The sequence below is a fragment of the Clarias gariepinus genome, chromosome 15 (assembly GCF_024256425.1).
Source record: "Clarias gariepinus isolate MV-2021 ecotype Netherlands chromosome 15, CGAR_prim_01v2, whole genome shotgun sequence".
Classification (NCBI taxonomy): Eukaryota; Metazoa; Chordata; class Actinopteri; order Siluriformes; family Clariidae; genus Clarias; species Clarias gariepinus.
Genome location: NC_071114.1, coordinates 17,377,362 through 17,403,202, shown reverse-complemented (window position 1 = coordinate 17,403,202; position 25,841 = coordinate 17,377,362). Strand labels below are relative to the sequence as shown.

The following is a 25,841-nucleotide window of genomic DNA, read 5'->3' as shown; positions in this document are numbered from 1 at the left end:
TGTATTCTATTCCAGGTCTAAAAGTAACTACGCATCATAAACCATTCACTATAAAGCTGGAGATGAGGTAAAGTGGAGGATCAGGTGTTGGCCTTTTTTGCTCAAGGATGCAACCCCATTAGAGATCATATAACTGAACTGTAACATACACTCCTCCAAGACAACACAGTCACACAATTATGACACAACAAAGGACAGGTTTTGACCACAGATAATCTGTGTGCAAACCTCTCAGTTATTAGGAAGAAATTATGAGAATGTGTATGAAAGGGGAGAGAGAGACTGGTAGGAAAGAAAAAAGACTGCAGCTACGATATATTGAACATAATGGAGGATCATACTAAAAAGTTTATCCTTTTTTTCTAAAGCTTACAAAATCCTTAGGGGTTTGAGAGTGTAAATGTTTATGATGGACATGGGAGGAAAGTTAATATGCTCATGTTTAAGAAAGTATGAATTAAGAACAAAAGAAGAAATTAAGAAATGATTGAATTAATTGTTGTTTAGAAAATTAAAGAATTGAGAAAAATAAAGAGCTCAGAAGGAAATTAACGGATGGATAAATTCGTAAATGTAAAAATAATAAAATTAATAAGTGGGAAAATAACCAAGCAAAAATCAAAAGACACTAAGAGTGTAAAACAACAGTAAAAGAGAGAGGGGGGGGCGCCGCGGGAGTTCTCGGTTGCTAAGTCCCGCGGATCTGTAACTCGGTAACCCAACACACTCGAGGTGGATTTATTATCAAGCTTTTTCTGCCGGCATGAGTCTAACCCACTGTTACACCTCTGCCAGCTCGAGCTCAGCGACATCCTTTTCGAGGCCTCCCGCGTGTCTTTTTGGTGCTCGCGACGCGCCGCGAAGTTTCTCAGCGCAATTCGACGCGCGCGCTCCAAATTAACTACAGACGTCACGGTAACCAAATGAGTTGTTCGCTTACAGAATAACAGTTTACCTGTGTGTGTGTGTGCGCGTGTGTGTGTCGTTGCTTTAACGTGAAAAGTTCTTGTAACCAAGTGGCATCGTTAAGTCCGACCCGTGGTTTTAGCCCCAAATATTTTCGCTTTGAGGTAAAGGTGTTTTATAGCAAAGTATCAGACCGAGTAAAGAAAGAGATATAGAGCGGAAATTTACTTCCTGGTGGGGAGTACCTTACTTTACTCCTTTAGGGAATGGATGGGTGGGGATTTTATACAAAGTCAGCCAAAAAGAATGTGTAAACACTTCAGGAAAAGGGAAACTAATAGTAAATGTATTGCTGTAAGTGATATATTTATATATTATAATATTATTATAATTAAAATTATATATATATACACACAGAATATTGTGTCTTTTTAGCATGTGTTTACATGAGTGTTTACGTGACCTACATTCACTATTTTTTTCTGATCACATTTCTTTTCAGACCTTCATTTCACAAAGTTGAAGGTTTGGCCTTCAAGATTCTGCACGGTTTGATAATTTCTTGATGGCTTCATTTAATAATAACAAGTGCTGTTAGGGCCGCACACTCTGCTGATTATTCAGGTAATTAATGATGTCATTGTTTACGTCACATACAGGGAAACGACTCTGGGCTCGAAGCGAGGCTTTTTACACGATAACGACTCTTCTACTCGACACAAGCTTCGGAGTCATACGCAACAATAATATTTCACTGGCAAAACCAGAATAAGAAACAATAATATATTATTGTGTATATTATTAGCGTGTCGGCTCGTTTTGACAGTAAATGAGGAACAATTGTCGTAACATTAGATTTAAAAATATAGGGATAAGGGGAAAAAGGCCAGATTCAGGGATTAACCATGCAGTCGATAAATTGTTCCACCCTGGTATAATCACAAAAGAGAGCAGTGCTCTCTTTTGCTTTCTTCTTTCTCTCTGGGGGTGTGTCTACTCGCGTGTGTGGAAATGCTTACTGAAATCGTTATTTTCCACCAACAGAAACATAAGGGGGGAGAGACTGATGTGAACTGCAAAAATTGTTAGGCAAATGGTGAGCAGTGCACAAACCAATAGTTAATATAAGTAGCATAATATTTCAAGGTGTGTGTGTGTGTGTGAGAGAGAGAGAAAATGTTAATTATAAAGAGACATTTTAAACGTTTTAACATTTTGCCCAAGCTTCTAAAGAAAAGGACCAGACTAGGGCTGATTTATACCCCTTTTTTTTTCTCAATAGCTAGAAACTCCTGTGTCGTACCGATCCGTTATCCGCGTTGATGTGGGTGTAGGATGTCCTCAGAGGGAAGCAGAGTGTTTAAGGTTCACAACGGTACTAACGGCCCAGGAGTGCAGGAATGGACTGATGGCTCCAGCTATGACGGAGAGTTCATAAACGGCCTAAAACACGGCAACGGAACTTTCACCTGGGCCAACGGAGAGGTGACGTCAACTATTTAACATTAGTGTGGTTAATGAGTAACTTGTCTGTTTGGCTATTTAATCTTACTACTCTTACTGTAAGAGTGTAAAGTGAAGGCCAGTTGCCACGAAGCACAGTAACGTTACTGAATTAAGCTAATAATTTCATTAGCTAACTAATTTCATCCTGCTTATTTCACCTCTATTAACAATGATTTTCCATATATTTTATATTGCTAATAAGTTTATTTTAAAATGTTCAGTAACAGCAGCTCTGACAGGAGGTTAGAATACAAGGAGAAGCACAGATTTAAGGTTATGTTAAGGCACTTGAGGCAGCACAGTGGTGTAGTGGTTAGGCCAGTCGCCGTCATGGTCCATGTTTGATTCCCTCCTCAGGTCTGTGTGCATGGAGTTTGCATGTTCTCCCCACGCTTGGTGGGCTTCCTCTGGGTGCCCTGGTTTCCTCCAACAGTCCAAAGACATGCAGATTAGGCTAATTGTTATTCTGAAATTGCCCAGAGTGTGTGAGCCCAGCAATGGGTTGGCAGTGGTACCCGTTCAGGATGACCAGTACTCTGCCTCGTGCCCTAAGTGTATTGTAATCATTGATATGTTAAAGACTTCTGTAAGACAATGTTTGTTTAACATTTTGCAAGTCTCTGGTGGCAGTGCATTGTACAAGTCTGGTAAAGCTGTAACTTTAAGTCATTTTTAAATTTAAAGTCCAACAATTTGGTTTAGGGGAAAGAGCTGGGTATATATCGACAATAATATCACAGGAATGATGACTTGTTTCTACAAAATGTTTTACAAAAAAATTAAACAAATGAAAAGGTTAAAAAAGTATGACATTATTAAATTTTAAAAGATGTAATCACTGGAAAATGACTTAAATATAAGTGGTATAAGTGAAATAAACTACTTTGAGCAGTGGACACTCAAAGAAACAGTTTTCAGAGTTGATGTCTTGTAAGTAAAAAAATGGGCAAGAGTAAGGATCTGTTTGACTTTAAAAGAATCAATTTGTGATGCCTAATGTTGTCAGCACTATACGAAGAAGGCAAGCCAACGGAGGCAGTTTGATGCTGTCTACAAAGTTCTGCTTGGAAAACTTAGGTCATGGCATTTATTTAAATGTTACTTTGTCCCATACCAACTGCTTTGGTAGACAAAAATTGTTCAGGAAACTTTTGAGTAACATGATATGGAGATCAAGGTCTTAGTTCAATTAAACAGTTTTATAATGTATTTTTAGGATGCAAGTCCAGTCCTTGGAGGCCTCATTTTAAACATACAGGGCAAACAGTATCTGTTGCTAATGTTTTTTTGCCAGACACCACAGAACACCTTCAGGGATCTTATGGAGCACATGCCACAACAGGTCAGAGCTGTTTTGGAGTCATAAGAGGGGATAAATAATATTAAGCAAGTGGAAATATTCAGAATAATATTGTAATTACAATTTTCTTTTCTTTTGGTTCGGCACAGATTTTTGGTACTATGCATTATTTTTTGCAAGTAAAAAAAGCAGTTATGTTTAGGCAGGCGGCTTTATCCAGAGCGACTTACATTTTTATCTCATCATACATCTGAGGACCTTGCTCAAGGGCCCTACAGGGACAACTTGGTGATCATAAGATTTGAACCTGGGACTTTCCAAATAATAGTCTAATGCCTTAACCGCTGAGCTACCTCTGACATTTTATCCCTGGAAATGTGTAGAAATGTAAAAAGAAAAAACTGTATTTGTTATATTTATTATATATACTGTATTTGTTATATATTTTCATATTTGTAAGGCCTGTATTTGTCTTTAAGTGTTATAAGGGATCCTTCTACAAGGATTACCGCCATGGCAAAGGCACCTACTTCTGGCAGGACAGCTCTCAGTTTATTGGAAAATTTTATCTAAATCGAAAAGAGGGCTATGGTGTCCATCTTTTTCCTGATGGAACCATTTTTAAGGTAAAATTCACAACCCGGTGAGACCCAAGCAGCATTTACAAACACATAATAGCTAATCTATGTTTGCAATTTACTTTAATTTTACATTCACTTAATATTGCTACAGTAATAATGACAAATAGTTGTATCCATCAACTTGTATTTTTCTTGATGCTTGATTTTATTTTTAGATTTCATAGTGTAATTTTATTACTGACACCATACCAGCATCCTGTCAGTGACTAATTCTTTACAACATCAGGCTCCCAAGTGTTGATTTCATTAATCATAAGGTTTACAACTGTGTTCCTAGGGTCTGTACCATGCTAATGAGCGCTTTGGACCTGGAGTGATGTCATATCCTGATGGCCACCAGGACGTGGGTCTTTGGTACCGCCACTGGCTCCTGCGACTCTGCACCAATGTAATGGGAGGCTTTACCTTAATAGACTTCCCTGAACACATGGCCCGACTCCCACAGCAACACCTTACACAGGTAATAATGGGCCTGAAGTGAACCAGAAGCGGATTCTCTTTATATCACAGAAATTTGCAGAAGATATTTAAGAAGTAACTGAGCGTAACATGTCATATGTTTTATTATCAATTTGAAGGTATATTTAATGCAGTAGGACATCAGTAAAACAAGTTAGCTCCAGTTGTCACTTACTTAATGTATTTATTTTGGCTACATATTATGTTTGTCACAGCTTTGTATTGTATTTATCTTTTTGGTCACATATGTATTTTGGCTAGATCCAGTCTCTGCCCTCCCTCACAATGGGGTCTTGTATGGAATATCAACATTTCTTCACAGTTGACGCATATATGCTGGGCACCGCCCCTCGTCTGGAGGAAGAGAAATTTATCCTTCCACCTGGAATTGAAAGATACTCCACTGACTCAGACCACCTGCCCATACCCCTTCAACTACGTCAAGAGCTTGACTTGCACTTCTTTAACAGAAGCAATGTCAGCATGCCTTTGGTCCCTATTGGACTACCTCTTCAACAAAAAATGGAGGCTTATATCCACACACACAGGTCAAGTGCATGTGGTACATCAACATTTTGACTAAAGTACTACCAATACTGATAACAAAGAACCTGTACAGATCAGATCTTGGAAGGTGTAATGCAGGATGCTAATTTATTTAATTTAGGAATATACAGTATAAGGCTTAAAAGTAACCCATGACATGTATCCCATTCCTCTTCGGTACAGATTTGAGGTTGAAGAATTGGACTGGGATGTTAGTGCTGTCCTGGCAATGACCCGGGATCATTTTGGACCCAAAGGACCTCTAGAGCTCTGGTCCGAAAGACTCATTAAAGAGGCTTCACTTGGTGACATCCAGAATATCCAGAGCATCCTCAGAGATGGAAAAATTCACCCAGATGTAGGTGATGTGAAGGGACACACAGCACTCATTGCGGCTACGGTATGACTTACTGACAGACATATATTGTCATTATTGTGCAATTTAAAACTCATGTACTGTATGGTAACTAGCTTATGGATGGTGCTCCTTTTAATATTCATAATATTAGGTCCTATATCACCTATTCCCAATAATCTGCAAGGGACATTATTTTCTGCATTTCCCAGGGTGTATCATTGTACTGAAGTCACCTACAATTGTTTGTGTTGGTGTTTATGTGACATATTCAATTATTCAGGAACAAAACATAATAGGACCTTGAAAGTCAACAACGGGGTGGTTAATGTAGGTCATGAAGCAAAGATATTCTGAAGTAAATCTTTTTTTCTATAAATGCATGCCCAGAGGTGTTTAATTTCTATGTCACAATAATTCGACATCAAACATTTATTAATAAAGACAACAGGCTGTTTTTGTCTGATTATAGTTATCTGTAATGTTGTGGAACAACATCAAAGAAAAGATTATTACTTAAGAGTATGACAAATATAATTATCATCCTGCATCCTATTAAAAATGCACTAGCCCTATTACTTAGAAACTTACCCTGTTTCATAGAGACAGTCAGCATTGTAAATATATATATTTTATCAGCACCCTCTGACTACAATCAAGCATTCAACAACACTGGTATAAATGATCCTGGTGATATTTCATTTTAAAACAACTTTCAGGTGACTTTAATAAGGATAACTCTTATTAACTACATTTATTTTCCTGTATATACCCAACATATTCCCCAGCAGATGGCAGCACTTGCATTTTCTTTTCAGATGTTTCTAGAGGAATTAAGAAGCATGGCAGATTCTGTATTTAATATAACCACTGCCCAATCACTAATCCTTATATAATGACTTGTTTAAATTTACTGTATAGCTTAATCTAAGACTTTCTTTCATTTCACAGGTTAATAGTCATAATGATGTGATCAACTTACTGCTGGACAGTGGGGCTAATGTGAATAAGCTGAATGATGAAGGGATGTCTGCTCTGGCTGTGTGCAGTGTCCTTTTCTATCCACTCCAGTGTCTACAAGAAACAATGGCTGAAAAAAATCCTCAGGATGTCACCACAGAGCCAGAGGTGGTCTTAATCAGTGCTTGTATCTCAGGGGTTCACAAACTCTTTGGGAAACAAACCTAAATAGCCTTTCATCATTGCAAGCGTTGACATGTTTGTAAATACATGTAAAATACATTTTCCTGCATATTTTTGTGGTTGACTACTTGGCTTGACTACGAAATATTAGTTTTGTAGGAGCTAGCAGGAATATATTTCTCTTGCCAAACACCTGTGCTGGTGCAGTGTCTCAAGAAAGTCATAAAAAGACTATACTACCACATACTTGCTTAATTTCTATGTGGACTTTTTTATTAAAAAGATTATTGAAATAAATTGGTTCAATAAAAAAATAAAACAATGTTGTTTCTCTCATAACATAATTTGTATATTAAGTGACCCTACATTGGATTGTGACACCTAATTTGAGGCCACAGTTGTATATACAGTAATGTGACAACTTAAACCAGAGTTTTCTAGTTTTTATTGTTTGGTTTTCATTTGAAAGCACACAATTATGGATGATTTCATTGAGTTCAACGTGCTAGAATTTATAAGGATCTATAACGTGGACCACAAATAAGAAAAAATATGAATAGGGAAAATTTATTATTATTATTATTACTATTATTATTATTATGGTGATGTGCATTTTGTTTTAATAGTTTCTCCTGGTTTATTCTATAGATCAGCATGTCCTCAACCCTGGCAAACATCCTACAAAGGGCTACTGCTGAGGAAGGCCCCAAAGATGTGGTTAATAAAAAACTTTCGGTCATAGACAGACTAACTGACCTGGATAAACCTGAAGAGAAGAGCACTGCTAAGGAGCCAGAAACCCCTGAGCATGCTGAGGAAATTCAAACCCCAGGCAAAGATGAAGAGTTTTCTCAGCAGGATGAACCAGAGTCCACGAATGGAAGAATCCTGGTAGACCCTTTTGCTTGCCACCAAGGCGATGATGAGAGTGAAAATGTACTTTCCTCTGAGACAGATAAAAAACCCTGCAGAGACAGGAGCCAGGGAAAGGACCCTGCCTTAGACTTTAGTCCTGTGGTTGGCTTCCACATAGACACAGCAGTGGACACCATGCAGCAGACAGCTGAGGTGCTTTGTGAAGCTGGTCAGGTATCATTTGCAGAAACCCGGGGGACAGTCATCAGGTTCGCACTTATGAAAACTAAGTGAGTCTTGGACTCTTAAAGACTATAAGATGTGCTTGTACACTGGCTGTCATTTACCAAACCGAATACATGCAAGTTTATTTATATTTTTGTTTCCCTTATTACTTTTATACAGAAATGTAGTAGTCATGAAAATTGTTTTAGTTTGGGGAGATCACCTGAATTTATGTAAATTTAAGTGACCCACTTAGGTCAACCTAGTCATGTAATAGAATAATTGGCTTTATCATGGCATATAAACAATTACAACTTTAATGACAATGTTAAATTGGCACCTTCGTATTAATCGCTTGAAAAAATGCAAATTCATTTAATTGAAAAAATGGCTTTGTTTAAACAAAGAAAAAATGAACAGTTCATGTGCATCTGGGGTAGCTTATGAGCTGTCATGGTTGAGCTGCACTACTAAAAGATATAGCAGACACCATACGTAGTGGGTTCTCTTTCACCATTTCATCATTATTTTGTTGCTTTTAGCTCTTTGTGACTTTTTGTTGTGTAGGCATTACTAAATGTAAATCAGCTGTTCCTTGAACGTGCTTGGGACGTTCCAAATATTTAGCATTTATTAACATTCACATACCTACAGGACAAAGAAAGTTTGCATCACAATTTATGAATAATAAATAAGGCCTAATGTGTGCAAATCAGATACATTTACTTTTTGGTCAAACCTTTATTTTAATTTCATCAGAATGTGTAATTTTCTTGTGTGATATTTGCGAAACAGAAATGAAGCCCACTGGGCCACCATGAAGCTACTGCTGGAGCGAGGAGCAGACCCAAACGTGTCCAGCATTCCGATGCCAGTCATTTTTCTTGCCATAAAAGCAGGCCACGTTGAAGCTGTGCAGAGGCTGCTGGAGAGTGGAGCTCGCACAGACCTGCACCTAACAGCTGAGGTAAGACTTCACCTTCGCTCAGAGTCTCAGTCACAGAGTTCTAACATACCTAAAAAAATATTAAAAAAACAATGTTGTATACCTTGATCATCTGGATAAGGTGTGTGGGGTTAAAGGAAACAGCTTTCTACAGTCTGGTTTTGCAACCTTCTTGTACCTGCAAGCTAAACGTATTCATTCATTCTTGATCTATTCTGACATCTATTGCATGTCTGTCAGGCTGCATTTCTTAAAAAAAAAAAGCATACATTCTGTTTGACTCCTACTGCACTTCTCTTTATGGTTTGTATAGCAAAAGGGCTTGTACCCGCTTCATGTAGCAGCTGGACTACCTGGACCAGAGGGTCCTAAAATCACAGAACTGCTCCTGCATGCTGTTGCAGACCCTAATGTGAAAGCACAGGATGCCAGCGAAGTATATGAACTAGACAAGGTTAGACTCCATTACACTGCAAGGAAGGTGCCTTTTTTTTTTTGTTTTAGCGGTAATTGATTTGATTAAATCAGCATGTGGGTATTTGCATTTAAGATCTGACCAAAAATGAAAATTAATTTTGCTAACCACTCTTGTGTGCACATGAGCAGCTTCCATCTTTTTGGTGGCTACAGGATTTACAAAGTAACATACTGATGGACAACAGTTGTTGGGTTTCTGATTCTTATATAGCATTGAACAAAAACAAGCCCTTCATATTGGGACATGTGAGTCTGGTTAGACTGGGCTGTGTGTAATATATTGCTGAGCCTGGTGTACCCTTTAAATGGATTATGTATCTTGGAAGATACAAAGATTTTTCATTGTTTCGGAAAGATCAGTGTTTGGGTTGCCTTAATTTCAGTGAAGAACATTGAAAACTAACACATAGTCAAATAAAAGCTTTTCATTGTACTGTTGGCCCTGTGTTAATTTGCATATTGCAATAGCCTAAAGTAAACTAAACTAATATGGAGGAGATATAGCAGCAAGGCCACTGATCTGGCAGTAAGGTTTTTTTTTTTTTTATGAATGTCAATATTTTTTTTTTAAACAAATATACAGTGGGTACAGAAAGTATTCAGACCCCCTTTAAATTTTTACTCTTTGTTATATTGCAGCCATTTGCTAAAATCATTTAAGTTAATTTTTTCCTCATTAACGTACACACAGCATCTCATATTGACAGAAAAACAGAATTGTTTACATTTTTGCAAATTTATTAAAAAAGAAAAACTAAAATATCACATATTTCATTTGAGTCCAGCTGTGTTTGATTATACTGGTTGGTCTTGATTAGGAAAGCCACACACCTGTCTATATAAGAACATACAGCTCACAATGCATGTCAGAACAAATGAGAATCATGAGGTCAAAGGAACTGTCTGAAGAGCTCAGAGACAGAATTGTGGCAAGGCACAGATCTGGCCAATGTTACAGAAAATCTGTAAATTTCTGCTGCACTTTAGGTTCCTAAGAGATGAGAGAGGTAAAGAAGAACCCAAAGATTACTGTGGCTAAGCTCCAGAGATGGAGTCGAAAGATGGGAGAAAGTTTTAAAAAGTGAAAAATCACTGTAACCCTCCACCAGTCAGGGCTTTGTGGCAGAAGCCTCAGTGCAGGACGCATTAAAAAACACCAGAAGGACTCCAAGATGGTGAGAAATAAGATTCTCTGGTCTGATGAGACCAAGATAGAACCTTTTGGCCTTGAAGAGAAAACTCTTCACTCTTCAAGCGGTATGTGTGGAGAAAACAGGCACTGCTCATCACCTGTCCAATACAGTCCCAACAGTGAAGCATGGTGGTGGCATCATCATGCTGTGGGGGTGTTTTTCAGCTGGAGGGATAGGATGACTGGTTGCAATCGAGGTATTAATGAATGCCTCCAAGTACAGGGATATCCTGGATGAAAACCTTTTCCAGAGTACCCAGGACCTCAGACTGGGCCGAAGGTTTACCTTCCAACAAGACAATGACCCTAAGCATACAGATACAATAACGAAGGAGTGGCTTCACCACACACCTCTGTGACTGTTCTTGAATGGCCCAGCCAGAGCCCTGACTTAAACCCAACTGAGCATCTCTGGAGAGACCTAAAAATAGCTGTCCACCAACGTTTACCATCCAACCTGACAGAACTGGAGAGGATGTGCAAGGCAGAATAGCAGAGGATTCCCAAATCCAGGTGTGAAAAGCTTGTTGCATCTTTCCCCAAAAGACTCATGGCTGTATTAGATTAAAAGGGTGCTTCTACTAAATACTGAGCAAAGGGTCTGAATACTTAGGCCCATGTGATATTTCAGTTTTTCTTTTTTTAATAAATCTGCAAAAATGTCAACAATTTTGTGTTTTTCTGTCAATATGAGGTGCTGTATGTACGTTAGTGAGGAAAAATATTAACTTAAATGATTTTAGCAAATGGCCGCAATATAACAAATAGTGAAAAATTTAAGGGGTTGTAAATACTTTCCATACCCCCTGTATATTATGAAGATAATGTTTTTAAAGGTGATGTTTCATTACAGTGTTAATATGTCTGTATCAATGTCCATACATTTTCTTGAATATGGTTTTTAAAAAAATTATAAAAAATTGGGGATATAGAACCTGTTGTGTCCTGTACAGTCCGAAAATCTATTAAATTGATTTGGATTTATATAAAGGTGACACTTAAGCTTTTTAATCACAAACATCCAAGTGCTAAAATGGGGTTTGATCTTTTGCTAATTAATGCAGTTTTATATACAGGTTACCCTGTCAAGTACAAGCTCATTTCTTTTTTTTATCACATTGGTAACTAGTAAAAGTCATTAGGATCACCAATATGTGACCAATCTGATATATTTTAGGTGGCACTGCGACATAGATGCCCATTTATAGGACTGTGCAAAAGACTTGCACAGTACTGTATGACATTTCAAACTATTTTCTTTGAACCTCAATTAATTTACATAGACTTTATATTTTCTGTAATGTAGCTGTTGGTTTTGGCCTTTCAGGTGATGTTATGCTGTCATATATATTGCTTTGGATATAAACATGACAAAAATAGCTTGCACTTCTACATTTGAGAAAACTTATTTCATATTATTTGCTCATATCAAACTTATATCATATTATTTACTTATCAAATTAGCAATGTAAGCTGTGTCTTTAATTATGTTCACCAAGTGCAAATAAGCATACATCACCAATGTGTAAAAAATTTTAAGTGGTTTAATGTTTTGTTCATTAAGGGATAATTAACTCATACACCAATAACAAAAACAGTGTCATATTCTGTAACAGTTATGGTCAGTTCGTAGATCAAAGCTCTTGCCAGAAATGAAGGAATTAATTAGGAACCTCATTGATGCTGCTGCATTATGTCTCACTGTCTGCTTTGCCTGAAACAGCTACAGAGCGACTCCAGCAGCAGGTTAATTAGTACCACTGCTGGAACCTAAATTACCAGTATGAATTAATTCCAGTAATCTGGCGCCTCGATTCTTCTTCAGTGCCCAAGTGTCAAGTAGTGAACATTTAATAACAAGAGAACTAAAGGAAAAAGTTATTGAATGGTTACAGAAGAAAAATGATGGAACACATTTTCTCTTATTCTGTTTAATTTGATTTATGTGCATCATTGTAATGATAATATTTTGTATAAATCAGGGCTCTGATCAAATGTATGTATGCTAATCGCTGTTATTAAAAGTAAGGCATTAAACTGTGCTGGATGTGATGTTTAGGCAAATAACTCCTTGTATACACTATATGGGCAAAAGTATTGGGACACTTGACCATCACGCCCATAAATGAGCCTTCCCATTAACTATAGCTATAAAGATGGACACATAAGGTTTTCCTTTACTGGAACTATGGGGACAAAAGCTGTTCTAGCATGACAATGTTTTCGCGCTTGTGGCTTAATGGGCTAAAATCTCCATAGTCATGCTTTAAAAAGTATAGCATAAAATCTTCCTAGAAGTGCAGAGGTCATTATGATCTGTGGTATATATGGTGCACCACAATGTATCATTTTAATTAAAGAAAAACACATCATATTTTCTATCTACTCATAAGGACATACAGTACATAGATTTAATACTGTGGACCAAAAGGTTGTTTCTCCAGGTCTCCAGGTCTTTACAGCCTTTTAAAGAATAAGCGATATACAGTAGAGAGTGAGTGAATAAATTGTAATGCATTAACCTAATTATTGTTTGGGCTGCTATTACAGAAAATTAATCAACACCTTTAATCAATTAAATCTAAGAATTCAGCAGTGCCATTCTATAATAATCTTATTTTGTAAACGCTCATTGTACCTAAAAAGTCTACGTTTTAACACAGATCTCAAATGAGGAGCAGGTGGGTAGTGGAAACATGTTGTCCCTGGGCTCTGAACTTCCAGCCTGCATTTATAAAACCTCTGGAGAGGCACCTAAAGAAGGGGGAAGGACTCCACTTCACGTGGCCTGCCAAAGAGACACAGATTATGCAGTAAGATAATAATGTTTCATATATTTATGCTGGGGGGGGCGCAATCCAGTGTCTTCTTGTGCCAGTCCCAAGTCTGAATGTGTCAGGAAGGGCATCCGACGTAAAACATTTGCCAAATCAATGATGCGAATCACGAATATAAATCCCATACCGGATCGGTCGTGGCCCGGGTTAACAACAACCGCCACTTGTGTTGTCGACCTACAGGGTGCCGATGGAAATTGGGCTACTGTTGGTCGAAGAAGGAGAGGAGGAAGGCGTGTTCGAAAGCAGAAACAAAAGAGGAAAGGCAAGAGTTTAGGAGTGATAGTAGGGACTTTGAATGTAGGGACCATGACAGGGAAGGGAAGAGAGTTGGTTGATATGATGCAGAAAAGGAAGGTGGATATACTGTGTGTCCAGGTGACCAGGTAGAAAGGTAGCAAGGCCAGAAGCTTAGGAGCAGGGTTCAAATTGTTTTACCATGGTGTGGATAGGAAAAGAAATGGAGGAGGAATTATTCTGAAAGAGGAGTTTGTAGGGAATGTTATAGAGGTGAAGATAGTATCAGATAGGGTGATGAGTCTGAAGCTGGAAATTGAAGGGATAATGTTCAATGTTGTAAGTGTTTATGCCCCACAGGTAGGATGTGAGTTAAAAGAGAAGAAGAAATTCTGGAGTGAGTTAGATGAAGTGATGCAGAGCATCCCCAGAGGTGAGAGAGTGGTGATTGGTGCAGACTTCATTGGACATGTTGGGGAAGGGAACAGAGGTAATGAAAATGTGATGGGCAGGTTTGGTCTTCAGGACAGGAATGTAGAAGGACAGCTGGTGGTGGACTTTGCAAAGAGGATGGAATTGGCAGTGGTAAATACTTTTTTCCAGAAGAGGCAGGAACATAGGGTGACATATAAGAGTGGAGGCAGAAGCACTTAGGTCGACTACATCTTGTGTCGACGTTGTAATCTGAAAGAGATCAGTGACTGCAAAGTGTTGGTAGGGGAGAGTGTAGCCAGACAACACAGAATGGTGGTGTGTAAAATAACCCTGGTGGTGAGGAAGGTGAAGAGAACAAAGTCAGAGCGGAGGACATAGTGGTGGAAGCTGAGAAAGGAAGAATGTTGTGTAGTCTTTAGGGAGGAGTTGAGACAGGCTATGGGTGGTCAGGAGGGGCTTTCAGTTGAATGGACAACTACAGCCAATGTGATCAGGGAGACTGGTAGGAGGGTACTTGGTGTATCATCAGGTAAGGGGAAAGTGGACAAGGAGACTTGCTGGTGAAATGGGGAAGTCCAGGAGTGTATACAGGGAAAGAGGATAGCTAAGAAGAAGTGGGACACTGAGAGGACTGAAGAGAGTAGACAGGAGTACAGGGAGATGCAGTGTAAAGTGAAGGTAGAGGTGGCAAAGGCCAAACAAGGAGCATATGAGGACTTGTATGCTAGGCTAGACAGTAAGGAGGGAGAGGTGGATCTGTACAGGTTGGCAAGGCAGAGAGATAGAGATGGGAAGGATGTGCAGCAGGTTAAAGTGATTAAAGATAGAGATGGAAATGTACTGACAGATGCCAGGAGGGTGATGGGAAGATGGAAGGAGTACTTTAAGGAGTTGATGAATGAGGAAAATGAAAAAGAATAAAGAGTAGAAGAGCTGACACTTGTGGAACAGGAAGTAGCAAATATTAGTAGAAGTAAGGTGAGAAGGGCGTTGAAGAGGATGAAGAGTGGAAAGGCTGTTGGTCCTGATGACATACCTGTGGAGGTATGGAAGTGCTTAGGAGAGGTGGCAGTAGAGTTTCTGACTAGTTTGTTTAACAAGATCTTGGAGAGTGAGAGGATTCCAGAGGAATGGAGGAGAAGTGTATTCGTGCCAATTTTTAAGAACAAGGGAGATGTGCAGAGCTGTGGCAATTATAGAGGTATAAAGCTAATGAGCCAGACAATGAAGCTGTGGGAAAGAGTAGTGAAAGCTAGGTTAAGGGCAGAGGTGACAATTTGTAAGCAGCAATATGGTTTTATACCTAGAAAGAGTACGTCAGATGCAGTATTTGCTTTGAGGATGCTGGCGGAGAAGTACAGAGAAGGTAACAGGGAGTTGCATTGTGTCTTTGTAGATTTAGAGAAAGCGTATGACAGGGTGCCAAGAGAGGAGCTGTGGTATTGTATGAGAAGGTCTGGAGTGGCAGAGAAGTCTGTTAGAGTGGTGCAGGACATGTATGAGAGCTGTAAGACAGCGGTGAGATGTGCTGTAGGTGTGACAGAAGAGTTCAAGGTGGCGGTGGGTCTACATCAAGGACAGGATGACAGATGAGGCAAGACAGGAGTCTCCATGGACTATGATGTTTGCAGATGACATTGTGCTTTGTAGCGAGAGCAGGGAACAGGTGGAGGAAAATTTGGAGAGGTGGAGGTATGCTCTGGAAAGCAGAGGAATGAAGGTTAGCCGCAGCAAGACAGAATACATGTGTGTAAATGAGAGGGATCCAGGATGATCGGTGAGGCTACAGGGAGCAGAGGTAAAGAAGGTGCAGAATTTTAAGTACTTCGGGTCAACGGTCCAGAGCAACGGAGAGTGTTCAAAGGAGGTGAAGAGGCGGGTACAGGCAGGTTGGAATGGGTGGAGAAAAGTGTCAGGTGTGTTGTGGGATAAAAGAGTATCAGCGAGAATGAAAGGAAAGGTGTACAGGACAGTGGTGAGACCAGCAAAGCTCTACGGCTTAGAGACAGTGGCGCTAAAGAAAAGACAGGAGGCAGAGTTGGAGGCAGGAGAGCTGAAGATGTTGAGGTTCTCTTTGGGAGTGACAAGGATGGATAGGATCAAGAATGAGTTCATCAGAGGGACAACCCACATTAGATGTTTTGGAGATAAAGTCAGAGAGGCCAGATTGAGGTGGTTTGGACATGTTCAGAGGAGAGATTGTGAATATATCGGTAGAAGGATGCTGAGGTTGGAACTGCCAGGCAGGAGGTCTAGAGGAAGACCAAATAATTCGCTGTGGTGACCCCAGAAAGGGAACAGCCGAAAAACAAAGAAGAAGAACAAGATGAGGCCAATATATAAGCCATAAGTATAAGTATAGGCCATAGTGGTAAATGTAGTTTTTATGATTAACTTATATATTTCTTATATGTGCTAGATACATTACAGAAAAATGATACTTACTGAAGGTATTAAAAGTAATAGTAATTTCATTGAATTACACTATAAAAATGTTTTCTAATAAGCATTAGCCTAAATAACCATGAAAAATACACTGATTTAATAATTATTATTTGATGTTATGTCTATGTGACCTCGTTGTTATAATGTGTGCTTTGGTCCAACTAATAACGCAGTGTTTGTAAATGAATGTTCTGTTTCATAGAATGCCAGCGATGTCGTCTCTATTCTTCTCTCTCACAAAGCAAGCACAGACCATCTGTGGAGTGGCCATTCTCCTCTCTCCCTGGCCATCGCCAGTGGCAACGACCTTGTGAGTCACCTTTGATGAAACCTTTTAAGTAAACATGGGTGTAATGAAACATGCAAGAAGAAACTGACCTGCAATTGATAATGTTTCATGTTCACTTAAGTACATCAGTTACTCCTCAGGAATAACACATTTGGATCATGATCAATCTTATAACTTACTGTACAACTAAAACACATTTAGAATTTTACTTAAATAATTCTGATGAAAAAAGGGCAAGTGAATGACTGAATTCATGCTCAGCCAACTTCTCTGTTTACTCTCAGATTTGACACAGTTCTGCTTTTGATTCTTGTGCATCAGGCGGTGGATGAGCTTCTGGCTGCTGGAGCTGATCCTAACCTGCCTCTCTCCTGCCGAGTGGGCAATGCACTTTGTGCTGCTGCCAACATCTACTATAACCCTGGGCCTCGTCTGCGCAACAGAATCAAACTGGTACACCATTACAGTATGACAGTGTAATTGATAAATATGGTATATCTGTACTAAATTGACCTTTGTGTATACTGGAACAGTAAGCGCCATCAAATTGATTTTTAGGTTTTCTTTTATCTCATTTAGGTCGAGAGGCTGGTAAAGGCTGGTGCCAATATCCTGATGCCTGTGGTGGTTGGTGAGAAGAAAAGGAGTACCATAGGAACAGCAGTGGATTATGCTCATTATATGTTTAACAAGGTACATGTGAAATGCTTAAAGAAATACTTCACCACAGCAGCATTTCAGTAACCCATGCATCAGTTGCAAAAGCTTTGAACATCCTTGAATGTGCAATAAAACATGCATAGACACTGATATTATATGCCATAATATTACAACACAAAACAAATGAAAAAAATGATTAGTTTCCTCTTATGTCACTGGGGCAGCTCTGGCCCCTTTGGGCATGAATCCACTAGACCTCTGGGGGTATGCTGTGTTTGGCACCGGGATGTTGGCAGCGGGTTCTTTGGATGCTTTTGAGTGCAGAGAGAGGCTTCCATGGATCAGACTTGTTTGTCTGGCTCAATCGGATTGAGATCTGTGGAATTTGGAAGCCGGATTGTCAGGCTTGGTCTCAATGCAGGTGCAACGAGCTGTAGTGCAGCTCTGGTGACTTTCCATCATGGCACTTTTTTGGTGAGCTAAACTGGCTTTTCTGCGGGATCGGACCAGGTGGGCTGGCTTTTGCTCCCCATGACTTTTGGTGCCCATGGTCCTGTCCCCAGTTTACTGGTACATAATTGATAATTAATGTTAAGGTGTTAATGTTATGGCTGATTAATGTATTTGTTATATGTAAAGCAAAAAGGGGAGATTAACTTGTCTAATTCTCATTTGTTTTGTGAAGATATTTTTGAGAACACTATTTCATAAATTGCTAATTGCTCTTCTCATTTCAAAGAGTGGAACAACACTCCCTGTAAAGCTCACACTTTCTCAGATGAGGAAGTGAAAGTATTTTGACTCACATCTGCCTACAGTTATATGAGGTGCCCCAAGAGTCTATCTGTTAGGAAAAATCTTTTTAAAAACATAAATTAATTTAGGCAAATGCTAATATTAACCTGATGTTAAATGGATCCAGCCTATATATATAGGCCAGGGTTTGTATTATTCTGAGTTTGTAGCCAAGGAGTATGTAAATTAGTTTTCCTGTCCTTAAAGTTACATATACTCAGAATAATGAGGAAGATGCAGGAAGATGCAGATTTTTCAGTTTGTTTTTTTTAACATTAGAGGATTTTCATGTCCAGAGCCATGATTAGACTACCTGGTTCACGTCTGAAACCCTGGTCTCCCAGGAGCTTCGTTAATGGCCTAAAAATGTGGAAATCGCTTTCAACATGGTGAGGACAAAGAATTTGGCAGTAACTAGTAACCGAGTGCCTGTAGTGTAAACGTGGTGTTCGTGAACGATCGTGTACAGTTTCCACAGACAGATGTGTCTCTCCCGCAATTTGGTGGCAAGTTATCTGTTGATTTTTTTTTTTAAGGATCAGTCATTCCACTTGCTGAATGTTTATGAGAAAGACTGCAAAAGACTCCAAGCCCTACCCTGGCAATGATTGTCATTCATAGACGTATGACCTTCTTTAAAAACATCTGCACCGTTCACATTTTTGAGTCTTATCGCCACACTGTGCTCGAAGTCTTCTGTAAATGTCTGTCTGTCTTCATTCATGTGAAAGTTCATAGGAAGTCCAGGTTTGACTTGAATGCCCCTTGTACATCAAATATGTGTACTGGTACACATAACACAAAGACTTATAGAAACATTTTAAGTATTTACTTTTTGTTATACATATTATGCTTTCTGTGATTTTTTTTTAATTGTACACTTTGTAAAATGTTTGCTTATATATATATATATATATATATATATATATATATATATATATATATATATGAAACATGTCAATCAGTACATGAGATGTTTCTGTCCTAAACTTCTCTTCCACTGATCTCATTTGCTGATCCTAAAATTAAATGTGAGCTTGTGCGTGTGCAAATCTCAGCCACAGCACGTAAATTAGCCATTATTTCTGTTTGGCAACGCTGTGTTCTTCTGTGTGGTAAATAGGCATTGTGAGTGATAAAGTTAGGGACAGCAGTAGTGACTAATCACAGCCAGAGGGTTTTCAGTGTAGTTGTGTCCCCCTGTGCCAAGAAACAAAGATGATGTTGTGTAATTTTTTGGGTAGGACAGCCAAACATGATACATATAAACAAACTGTTTCTTGTTAATAGATGGAACTTGTAATCTAAATCTAAGTCCTTGGTGAGGAAACCCTCAATCATACATCATAACACTAACAGTCCTACAATCAAATAAGTATTAGATTGTATATTATCAAAAGTAGTTCTTTAAACTTTATCAATCTGCAGGACTGGCGAGTTGCTCACATCCCTTACCACACACTAAAACCGCAAGAAAGGGAGGCCTACAATGCTCGCCGTGACCTCATCACCACGCTGGCAGAGCTGATGAGAAAGGCTGCCACCAGCATGGAGAAGCAGCGTCTGGAAATTGAGAAGAGCCAAGGCATACACCGTAAGCGACTCAGGCTACACCTTACACTGTATACATTAAAAATATACACTGTAAAATAAATAAATTAAATGATATTGGTAAAAAAATTACCTGTTTCGGTTAAACACATTAAATTGGATTCTGTATATTAAAAGCAAATATATTTTAGTTATGAAGACATATCACTAGTATGAGCACTCCAGTTATATTAAATCTTCTGTCTTGTCAGTGCTTTCCATTTAATGCTACTGTCTCCCCAGTCACTGCTGTGCAGGTATAAATGTGTTACATCAGTTCATTTGTAACTGCGGTGTGAAAATAAAGGGATGCCTCACTTGTGATTTAGACAAAAGAAGAGCAGCATGCAGTGATTCGTTTTTATGTGGCCTAAAGGTGCACCTGGTGCCGTTATTTATCAAAGGCTTTGTGTGCAGTGTGGAGAAACTGTTTTGTTGTGAAGACGTATGTATGAATGAATATAAAAGTTCAAGGAAGGTTGCACAAGTGTTAGCCACCAAGAAGGATGTTCAAAGGGCGTTGTGATCTTGCATGCCGATGCACATCCACACACTTCTGCCCACACTGTCGACACTCTGCAAAAACGTTTTTATGGTGTTAAAGCATCATCCCTATAGTCCTTATCTTGCGCCATCTGACTTTCACGTGTTTGGACGCCTGAAAGCAACCATACCAGGACAAGGATTTACTTCTAATGAAGAAGTAAAGACAGCAGTGCATTTGTAGCAATCAGGTCAGCCTAAAACATTTTTTTATGAGGGAATACGAAAGCATGAGGACAGATGGAAAAAATGTATTGAAAAGCGAGGAGATTATGTTGAAAATTATGTATTTGTTTTTATTTTAAAAGTTAATTATAATAAAGTCTAGAGCCAGAGTGCAGTTATTTTTCGCTCACTTTGTATAGTAAAAGGCTAAGATTTAACTATTTTGACATGTGCATTTGTGTTGACTGCAGGTGTTAGTCCCACAGACAAGTTTGTCTTTACAAGAACCACAGGAACCACTCCTACAGATAAAACGAGAGTGCATATAGCCATAGAGGAGCAAAGAGGATCTGTAGATGAGTCTACAGCTGAAAAAAGGTACATGCACATACAAGCACACACATATACACACACACACACACACACACAGAGCACAGTTTGGGGAGATATTAGTACGTACGAGTAGTACGAACTCCTGGGTGGAACAACAGGAAAGCATTTGGCCTATCACTAAGGACAGTTTAAATGAATGAGTCATATCCATGCTCCAGGAGAGGAAAATTGACTGTGTGTTCTGGGCGGGAAAGGGCATATTCTATCTCTCCTGTCAGTCAGAGTGACACTAGCCAATTATGGGCATCTGTGAGGAAAAGGTCAGATAGCACCAGCTACACTGCCATGTGTGTTGCATCATAAGTGAAAGAACACAGCTTCACCAGTACTTTTGCTCTTGTCTCTAGGCCACTGAGCAAAGACGAAGCTAATACCATGACTGTCAGGTACAATAAGACCTTGCTTATCTCTAGAAATAAAAAAAAAGGAAATGATGCTTTTGCATGCTGAGGTAAAACTTTATTGATTTTGTGTGTGTGTGTGTGTGTGTGCATGCACACGTGCTCTTGTATTTTAGGAAACCCTTGTTTAAGTACTGTTACCAGTGTGGCCGTTCAGCATGGGTGACTCTGACACCTTGTAGTCGCTGCCATGAAGTGTTCTACTGCAGTAAGACGTGTAAGCTGAAGGCCTGGAATGAACGCCATAAGGAGGAGTGCATCCGCTTGCCAGGTTGAATTGATGCTGTGATTCTTAAATATAGCGTCTTAGGTCACTTTATCTTTTATTTAATTACTGTGGTTTATACCAGGGTTATAATATGAATTATTTCTCAGTCTCATTCTTCCATCAAAAGGACATAAAAAATCTTCACATTTAAAACTCTTTAAACCTCACTGAAGGTATTATGAATGTGTGAACCCTAAATAAATCTCAATTGCCTAGTTCAAAAGTGGTGATTTCCATTATCTTATGAAGCCACGTCTTTATCAAATATGTAATAAATCTCTTGATGACATGCAAAAAGTTATATTTCGTATACTACAACTGGGACAATTGTTCCATTAAATGACATCATATTTTACTTTTCATAACTTTTAATGTTGTGGTACAGTAGATCCACTTTACAAGTTGCTGCAAATCAGCCTCATCAGGCTCAACTCTTTCTCTGTCTTAAAATTATAAATAAGATAAAAAATTATGCAGAGATTCTACAGATAAATTTCAAAGCATCTCTTTTTTTTGTCCTGAAAACCTTTTAGACATGGTTATTTTATTATTAAGCTGCACCTCTATAACCAATTTCAGTCAGAAATGATTTACTTATAAAAACAAGTGATGATTCATCTAAAACACTCGAGGATAAGGAAGAGGCTTTTCAACACATTTAGGGTAGGGTAACCTTTAAAAGCTGCTAGGACTATTGTGTGTTAAAGTAGTATAAAGAAAGACTCCACACATCCTGCAACTCTTAGAGATCTTACAAAGGATAATGAAAGTGTAGACATAGGACCATTAGGATTTCTGTTAGCATACATATTTCCAGACTAATATGATAGCAGTACCGTGTTCACCTCGAGGCAGGATGAATTCTTTGTCTCTTTTTTCTCACCCCAGGGACTGGACGTCCTGAGGGTAGTCATGTGTCTGGTGGCCAACGGTGTCTTCTTTCAAGCAAAAGCTCCAGAAAAGGCAATGATCTGAATTTAAAGTTGGAAAAACCAAACTCAAGCAAGGCGGCCACACCTACCTTCATACAACAGGATCATCCTGAAGAAAATTACAGTTTTATTTGATTGTGTAAGTGAAGAAAAGACTTCATGTACAATTATTATTACTATTATTATTATGACATTACCTGGGGCTAGATTGTTGTGTTCTAACATCCTGCTTCCAACAAACCAGCAACCAACTTTTAAAACATTCAGTTCTGAAAAGATTAACAGAGATCGGGGTGGTAAAGCAAAGCTATCGTGCAGATTTTTTTGTCATTTTTATACATCCTCATTGCATGGAACCACAAAACGTGCAACATTTCCTGCTGTTTGTTATTTTTATTTATTATTTAATTTTTTTTTTTTTTTTTGTATCGGTCAGGACAACCAAATCAGATTTCCCCATATTGTGACCTCATATACCAATAAACCTAGCCTTCTTCAGCTTTCAGATGTGTTTTAACTTTTATATTGCAAAATATTTAGAACATCACTGTGAACTAACGCTCTTAAATATAATTTTCCCCCTTGTTTTGCTTGTAAGAAATTTTCATTGGGTAGGAATTGGCACTTCCACAAAGGGCATTCAGGGCAGTTTGTTCAAAGCTACAGACACTGAAACAGCACATTTGGAAAATTTGTGAAACAGAAAGAAAGTGTTGTATTTCAGTCGAAACTTTAATATACACATCTTGGAGATCTCTAAGCCTTATGCAACCTTGTTTAAAAGGAATATATTTGACCTTTAAAATCTGTTAAATTTAAACTTTATTTAATTCATATAGAATTTTGCATTTGATTTCTTTTTCTGTAATAACCATCCACAAAACGCTACTGATATTTAAACACAGAAATACAATTTATCAAAATGTCATAATGTTAAATATTTTAATGTCTGTCAAATAGAATAAAATTTAACCACAATTTAATCTAATAATTGATCTAATAATCCCTTGTAATCTTAAAAAGTCTGATTTATTGTCTCATTCCTTTAGCATGCATTTATTTCCATACATTTCTTATCTTGGCATGAGCAATTAGTTCCTAATTTTACGTATTCAGTTAAACTGTACAGTGGAACCTTGGATTACGAGTAACACGGTTTACGAGTGTTCCGGAAGACGAGCAAAGATTTTTACTTAAAAAATAAGCGTTGTCGTGGTTTACGAGCTCCGAGTATCATGTATAACGCATGCGCTTCTTGTTTTGACACCAAGCGTCGCGTCATCACAACTGAGCCAACTGTTTTTCTCTCTCTGGCGCTGCGGGTATTCATCTCCCCTGCTGGGTCTTAGTGCTAGTGTGTGTGTGTGTGTGTGTGTGTTTCTTTCTCTTGCGCTGCAGAGTCTGTGTGTTATGTGTGTGCGCGCATAATTTGACACCGCGCCTGTTTAAACACAAACACACACACGCTCTCTTTCTCTCTCGCCTTTACTGTGTATCAGTGTTTGAGTGTGTGTATGTGTGTGTGTTTTTCTTTCTCTTGCGCTGCAGAGTGTGTGTTGTGTGTGTGTGCGTGTAATTTGACACCGCGCAGGTTCGCACACACACACACACTCTCGTCGTTAGTGTGTGTCAGTTTTTGAGTGTATGTGTTGTGTGTGCGTGCGCGTAATTTGACACCGTGCCGGTTCACACTCTCTCTCTCTTTCTCTCTCGCCTTTAATGTGTTTGTGTGTAAAACAGAGAGGGGGTGCTTCACTCACACACAACCGGCACGCTCACGCAAACACATAACACACACTCAGCAGCGCAGGAAAGAGAAAAACACACACACAGCGCCTGTGCGCATAAATGGAAACACCTATTGGTCGGGATTTATTTTTACGTTTTTTTAAGTAACATGAAGGTTAATTTGTTTTATTTTTACTTTATATTTTGTGTTAATTATTTTTACGTATTAATTTTTTTGGGCTGTGGAACGAATTATTTTAATTTCCATTATTTCTTATGGGAAAATGTGCTTTGATTCACGAGTGTTTTGGAATACGAGCCTGCTTCCTAAAAGAATTATGCTCGTAATTCGAGGTTCCTCTGTACGTATCTATTTCATTAAATATTTTGGCCTCTTTAGTGATTCCACAAACACACAATTAACCATCTTGCTCTTTTGTGGTGCAAGTATCCCAAAATATCTCACATTACTGTGCTACTGAAGAAATCCTGTTGAAATTAAACAAACAGCTTTACACCCACGTTGACAGATTTTTATTGTTTTTAATTCACGTCAACCAGCAACAGGAGTTTAAAATAGAATGACAAGACAGGAAGATCCAGTGAAGCAGGAAAACTAAATTTAGTTGATTTTATCTGACCTAATCATTTCCTATTCTGGGACAGATGATAGTTCAGTCTTAAAATGCATTTCAGTGCATCCAAAGATGTAGATCTTCTTTTCGTTCTGTTTTGTTTTATTGTGCTAAAAAAAGGAAGGTGTTTTTATAAATTAACATTGTAAAATGACATGAAGCACAGACTCACTGCTTGGACATTCTGTTTAGAAGTGTTTTGAGTCATGTGCACCATTACAAAAAATTTTCCTCTAAGAAGTTGTTACTTTTTTAACATTCAAAGGGACAGAGAAAGACAAAATCAGCTGTAAAATGTACATACATTACAAAAAAGACATCATTCCCTCAGTCTCTCAGAGATAAAAGGTCCAATCAGCCACATGATTTTTCATTTGGCAAGCTCGTTGGTTCACTAACTTGTCAGTTTTCTTCACTTCCATACTAACTCCCTTGAATCCCCAGGTCCAGTTTGGTGGCAGGTCTGCGTTTGTATTACCGTCTGAACAGCAGACTGATCAAGACCAGCACCATGATTTGGAAGGCAGATGGTATAGTTGGGCTTCCGCCACCTTTTACTTGTTTGTCCTCTGGACTGTAGGCATCTACTTTGGATCTGTCCAGTTTAGGCCCAAACACTGGTGGCCTGCTTCGGCCACAGAGCGGCTCGTTGCACATGCCACTGCCAGAACCACTGATATCATCTCCTAGAGGCATAATGGAATAGAAAAATGGTTTATGAAAATATCCAGTAGCAGTTTTTTATCCTGTCATGTCATGTACTGTTTTAATTCTTGCAGAAAATTGTATTCTTCACAGCTGTTAATTTCTCTCTCATATGTGTATAGTATATATTGCCTGTACTGTAGTTATTAAATTATTTTATATAATATTATATATATAATTATATATTATATATATATATATTATTTTATATATATATATTTCTCGATTTAAA

The 25,841-nt window shown here is 38.5% G+C and overlaps 2 protein-coding genes across 5 annotated transcripts in view; one reads left to right on the top strand and one right to left on the bottom strand.

Moving 5' to 3' along the window:
- The first annotated feature begins 706 nt into the window (after positions 1 to 706).
- ankmy1 (ankyrin repeat and MYND domain containing 1) lies at positions 707 to 25,457 on the top strand. 4 transcript variants are annotated; one of them, XM_053513298.1, is made up of 20 exons: positions 707 to 915; positions 2,189 to 2,391; positions 4,192 to 4,338; positions 4,631 to 4,813; positions 5,074 to 5,360; positions 5,542 to 5,716; positions 6,665 to 6,841; positions 7,505 to 8,001; positions 8,732 to 8,903; positions 9,196 to 9,336; positions 13,215 to 13,364; positions 16,708 to 16,815; positions 17,116 to 17,247; positions 17,374 to 17,487; positions 19,678 to 19,843; positions 20,799 to 20,925; positions 21,288 to 21,326; positions 21,458 to 21,612; positions 22,498 to 22,680; positions 25,349 to 25,457. In XM_053513298.1, the coding sequence occupies exons 2-19, from the start codon at positions 2,242 to 2,244 to the stop codon at positions 22,674 to 22,676; spliced, it is 3,099 nt and encodes a 1,032-aa protein (XP_053369273.1). In that variant the 5' UTR covers positions 707 to 915; positions 2,189 to 2,241; the 3' UTR covers positions 22,677 to 22,680; positions 25,349 to 25,457. The 4 variants fall into 4 exon arrangements, with proteins under 4 accessions (XP_053369273.1, XP_053369272.1, XP_053369270.1 ...); XM_053513297.1 differs by having other exon boundaries at positions 5,542 to 5,758; positions 7,505 to 7,980; XM_053513295.1 differs by having other exon boundaries at positions 5,542 to 5,758.
- The window catches only part of gpc1a (glypican 1a), a 49,091-nt gene continuing 48,628 nt past the window's right edge, over positions 25,379 to 25,841 (bottom strand). The window contains exon 9 of the mRNA XM_053513299.1: positions 25,379 to 25,590. Coding sequence (XP_053369274.1) covers positions 25,379 to 25,590 — 212 coding nt within the window. The remainder of the gene's footprint in view (positions 25,591 to 25,841) is intronic.